The sequence below is a fragment of the Nematolebias whitei genome, chromosome 22, assembly GCF_014905685.2.
Source record: "Nematolebias whitei isolate Nwh7 chromosome 22, NemWhi1, whole genome shotgun sequence".
NCBI classification, from domain to species: domain Eukaryota; kingdom Metazoa; phylum Chordata; class Actinopteri; order Cyprinodontiformes; family Rivulidae; genus Nematolebias; species Nematolebias whitei.
Genome location: NC_056519.1, coordinates 2,771,408 through 2,777,104, shown reverse-complemented (window position 1 = coordinate 2,777,104; position 5,697 = coordinate 2,771,408). Strand labels below are relative to the sequence as shown.

Here is a 5,697-nt window from a genome sequence, read left to right as displayed (position 1 = left end):
TTCTGATTGGATGAAACATCAGAACTGGTTTCTGAATGGATGAAACACCAGAACTGGTTTCTGGATGGACGAACCACCAGAACTGGTTTCTGATTAGATGAAACAGCTAATTTGAAGCTTCTGGTATGTCCTTCCCAAAGTCTTGACCTCAATCTGATGAAAGTTTATGGACTTTGAGCAGAAGCTGACAGGAAACCAACCCGTTTAAAAGGTCTGGTCCAATATCAGCCAGAGTGCTACCAGAACCTTGTTGACGGAGACAAGAACCCTGTGGTCCAGGGGACACTTGCTGAGGGACATATAACCAAATATTAGTGGGGTGTATGAATACGTTTGGTACATGGATATAGAGTTATGTACTTTAAAACAGACAGGAAAGAAAATGGAGCTCCATTAATGTGAAATAATTTTATTGATCTTGGAGATAGCCTGCTAACATATAATAAAGCTCTCCATAAACTAGAACAGTGTATTATTGTAATATGTTATTATTTCTATCGTAACGTGTTTTTAGTCTTTCCTCCTATAGAACGTTCACCGTCTGTTTCTACTTCCTGTCCTCTCAAGTCCAGCTGGAAGAAGCAGACGGCCGCTCGTCCTGAGCCTGGTTCTGCTGGAGGTTTCTTCCTGTTAAAAAGGAGTTTTTTCTTTCCACTGTCTCCTTTGTGCTTGCTCAGGATGAGCGACTGACAAAGTGAAGATTCAACATAATCTGCTGCTTCCTTAGATAAAATAACTTGTTTTATTTTTATGTGAATGTTTTAGTTCAGTGCCCTGAGACAACTTCTGTTGTGACTTGGAGTTATAGAAATGAATTGAATTTAATATATTTGAGCTTGTAATGTTTAACATTTCACAACAAATACAAACTTGTTGCGGTTCAAGTGGAAAATCAATGGTTCAAATAAATCATCAAAAGTAACGTTCATGTCCACGACTGGTGGACGTCTGCTCCTGGCTAAGCGTACGTACTCAGTCTGGTACGACGCCTTCAGGATGCTGCCATCAGGTCCAGGACCGTTGGTGGGCCAGCCCATCTGATGGTAGCGTGATGCAACCTGCTTCAGCACGTAATCCTGTCAACACAAACACACACAGGCTGCTGAGAGCTTCGCCGACACGCAGCTGTCCGTCACCGCTAACGAGACAGCCAACGCGGAGCCGGTACTGATTGATCGGGATGCTGATGGATCGGTTGTTTACACTGAACAGCCGGTATTCGTCTGTGCGGTCCAACAGCTTGTCCAGCTGGTACAGCACGCGGCTGGCGGCGTGCCACGGGAGGAAAGACGTCTCCTCCGGCAGGTAGCCAATCAGCTGCAAGGGAACGCCCTGTGGGAGGTACCCCGCCCTGAAAAAACCAGAAACAGGTCAGCATCCGACACCGCCAAGCTTAAAACTCGACAACCACCTGAGAAAAGTACCTGCTGATTAAAACAGCTGCTCTTGAATATTTCATGGAAATATTTTAAATGTTTGTGTTCACTAAAAGTGGCACTAATAACATTTTCACTTTTTTCTCTTATTTTCATGAATGCATCAAAGATTTCCAGGACATTTGAGTAACTGGAACAACGTCCTGCTCATCAAAACAAAGACCTTTAAATTAAAACCTTTTCATATCGTTAAAAACAAATTCCCTCTCGCATCTGATTTTAAGAGCAGTGCAGAATATTTTATTAAAAATCATGCGTTTAATAACTTTGAAGTAGTGAGAGCAACTTAACAATCACCCATGGCCGCAAGAGTGGTCACAGCTTATTTTTCTTCCCTAGAAGCAAGTTTATGTCATGTATTTTTTTATATTTGTAAGAAACTACAAAACAAAATAAAAATGACTTGGAAAAAAGTAAATGTTTAGGGAAAGTTAAGATTTTTGGAATTTTTAAAACTGTAAACCCGTCCTGGTCATTAAAGACCAAAACACACTTTCACATTAAAAGCATTTTATTTACAAAACTTTAAAAAACTCTTATAAGTTTTTATAAAACTCCCTCCTACATCTGATTAAAATTCAAATATTTGTCTCATGAAGAAACAGGCCTGTTTTTAAAGAGAGTCGCAAGACTGGTTACAGCTCGCGACCCCCTCAACGGTTAAATAAATAAATAAAGATAAATAACTTTTTAATTATGTTTGTTTATTTCTGTAGGAATGAGGAGATTGTTGGACGTTTGAATCATGTAAATGTCAGAACGTTCCGAGAACCTTTCAGCTGCAAACAACCTGCTCTGTATTCGTTGAAGCTCCCAGCAGCGAGGGTGAACATGTAACCTCTGGTCCCAGGAACGCTTTTATTTTGAAGTTTTGATGCCGATTCTGTCACCAGAAGACGGAGAATCCTAAAAGGTCCATTCAACAAATAGAAGCAACTTTTCACTCGTTTCTGAAATCGTTTTGCTGCTCAGAGCCGCTCCGTTAGACTCTAATGACCCTCAGGAGGGAGGGGAGGGAGAGTGATCTGCATGTGAGGTCACAAACTAAAATCATTTCTGTTTAAAAGTTTGAATTTCATCACGTTTGTTGGATAAAACTCAGTAAATTAAAAAGAATCACTTGTTTCAAACGCAAAGTAAAAATATTTTATTGTTTGGCGTTTGCTCCTGGTCCTGCCGGACTGAGCGGTGCGTTCAGGGCCACGGAGCCTCGTGAAGTCAGATCCCCTCAGGAAGACCTCGTCTCTCTGCGGACTCCGGGAAACTCGGCCTCTAAATGCCACCGGAGTGATTCAGCAGCGTGGGCTACATCCAGGACCTGAACATTCTCCAGCTTCCTGTGTGCAGTTCAACATTTGTTGTTTTGTTGTTGTTTTTGTTGTGTAAAGCTCACCTGCTCCAGTCCTGCCCAGCGCTCATGAACATTCATGACTGAGCAGAGAAACTTCTCTGACTGAGGTGTCCATCAAGCGGACCCGTGAGAGGAGGTGAGGGGGTCCAGCAGTCTTCCCCTGAAGCGTTTTTATTTTATTTTACTTTATTTTTTTATATTTTTAGGTGCAGACAGACACGCTGCCACAGAGTTAATCTGCTGGAGATAAAACCCTCCAAGTCTCTGAGCAGCAGCGAAAACCCTCGACTCCAAAAAGCCCTCGTATTTCCATAATCTGCCTCGTAGACAGCGGCCAGTCGTTCTCATACCCATCATGCACCTGGGCTCACAGCCATTACCATAATCCACGCGGCCTGCAGAGCCTTCCTGTTCACAATCATCCAAAACACTAACATCATTTTTACATGGATGCACGGAAAGGGACGGCGGTAACCATGGCAACAGCGGCTCTTTTCTCCATTGTCTGCTCTGAACTCGTCCACACACTCGTCGACAAACTTCAAGGTGAAATGTCCCAAAAACCATGAAACAAGCGTCCATTACGATCACTGTGTTAACGATCAGGAAACTCATTTAATTACTCCAAGCTGCAGCACCTGGTGCCTCTGGTGTGACTGGCTCCCAGTCACTCTCATCAAGCTCCACCCCCTCACTGCTCACACTTCCTTTGGCTTTTCACAATAAAGCAGAAATGGAATGCATCAACAAAATGCTATACTTTTCTTGCTTTTAACTTATGTTTGTGCATTTTAAGCAGTTTTTAAGCATTTTACAAAATAAATGAAATACAAGTGTAGCTATATTTACAACATATTTAACGTAAAGTGTTTTTAAATTTTCTTTAAACTGTCACATATTTCATGAATTTAATCAATGCACTAAAATATTTGTCTGGGTTACACTCTTAACAGTTTCCAGTCTTCTCTTACGAAACGAACAGCAACAGAGCAGCAAGTGCACAGTGAAACGCTTCACCCTCTAGTGGGCGTGTCCTTACACTTTAAGGAGAGCTGACACAAAATGGCGACCAGTTTCCTCTGTGACTTTGAGCAGAGGGTCTCGCAGTAAAATCACACAACACAGCGTTCTTTTCACAGATCAGAGAGCAGGTTTCTCTAAAGCTGACCAACGCTTACTTTAACTTTCTACGGGAAAAACAAAAAACTTTCAACGGAACGTAGCGCATGCGTCCGAATACGGCAACACTACGGCAAGCCAGCCGTAGTTAGCTTGTAGCTTCACTACTTAGCTCTCGAAGAAAATACTTGAACACCACTTACGCACAGTTTTCAACTAAAAAAAAGTAACAATTAAATCTGACAACTCTGATTTTACGTCAGACACAGCAGTACTGCAGTGAACCGGTAAAGACAGATCTCTATCGTAAGCTAAACGTCTATCGTTTCTACCGTGTACCGTTTATATCGCACATTCCTAACCTGGACTATAGAAAGTTCACCTGGACCTGGATTCTGTGTCTGTCTCTCATTCCTGTCCTCTCAGACCCAGCCGGTTGAAGCAGATGACCGCTCGTCCTGAGCCTGGTTCTGCTGGAGGTTCCTTCCTATTAAAAGGGAGTTTTTTCTTTCCACTGTCTCCTTTGTGCTCGCTCAGGATGGGAGACTGAGTTGAAGCGAAGATTCAACACAATCTGCAGCTTCCTATACAGAACTTTACTAACCGTCTGTTTTAATGTGAACGTTTCTGTTCAGCGCCCTGAGACAACTTAACTTCTGCTGGACCTGGAGCTACAGGAATAAAGTGAACTGAATCCAGGAGGTTTGAGCAGAACAGCTACAGCTGAGGTTCACATCCTGCAGGAAAACCTGAATATTTCTGCTGGAATAACGTCGTCATGGCCTTCAACAAGCGCTCACCTAATCTGCTCCAACTCAAGTGGTTTAAGGACAATCCACCTCCGCTTTGGTCAGAATGAAACTCATTTATGGAAAATGGAGCGTTTATAAGAAGCTTTGTCCAACCTGTGTGAAACAGTTCCTGAGTAACAGGACCTCACTTCAAAAGATCTGAGCTCAAGTTGAAGGTCAACAGTAATAAAGTGGTGAACTGCCTCAGATAATCACGCCTGCAATAATTATCCGTCTGCTCACTCGGTGCTTTCTTGTATCTTCAGATCGCACCGACTGCTGCTTACTTACAGACTGTGTTCACAGAATGTACCAGGAAGCAACAAGCCTTTAAAAAGGTGCCAACGTGTTAGAAAACTGACTTCACGCCTGCAGAGCTGCTGCTGCCCGTTAACCAACACAGAAATCTATGTCCTGCTGTCAGCCCAGCTCGTTAGAGCTTTGATCGGAGTCAGAACGGTTCAAATGGTTCACGATGAAGAGACACGGTGCTTCAAGAAGCCGATAAACCATCAGTCGGTACGACTCCGATACACAAACACATGTGAAGCCAGTACTCCCATTAATGCCACTTAATAACCCCAAACATATGGACCAACTGCAAAATATGTTGTTTTTAATGGTAAAATATTTCAAATAGAAACACACAATTATTGTTGCTACTTATTGTTAAAGATAATTAATAATAAATGTGAATATAAGATAATAAAAAATGTGAAACTGGTTATTATGCTTTGATGGCAAGATATTTTTAACAGATCAAACATGTGACCCGTCACGTTCAACCGAGGTTTAAGTCGTAAAGTGACATGTTGACAAACATGAAAGTTCAAGAAAAGAAGGTTACATCGTGTCACCTGGACGGTCTCTAAAGAACTCGTCCTGGACGTGCTTCATGTCAACATGCGTCTTTGAACGTGCACAAGGGAACTCCACAGCAGACTGGTTCAAAGTCCACAGCAGACTGGTTGAAGCTCCACAGCAGACTGGTTGAAGCTCC

At 42.5% G+C, this 5,697-nt stretch overlaps 1 protein-coding gene across 1 annotated transcript in view; it reads right to left on the bottom strand.

The window, feature by feature from the left end:
• The window catches only part of LOC119428592 (thyrotropin-releasing hormone-degrading ectoenzyme), a 144,781-nt gene that overhangs the window by 15,904 nt on the left and 123,180 nt on the right, over positions 1 to 5,697 (bottom strand). The window contains exons 14-15 of the mRNA XM_037696276.1: positions 1,204 to 1,351; positions 973 to 1,076 (exon numbers count right to left, since the gene is read on the bottom strand). Of these exons, the coding sequence (XP_037552204.1) occupies positions 973 to 1,076; positions 1,204 to 1,351 (252 nt within the window). The remainder of the gene's footprint in view (positions 1 to 972; positions 1,077 to 1,203; positions 1,352 to 5,697) is intronic.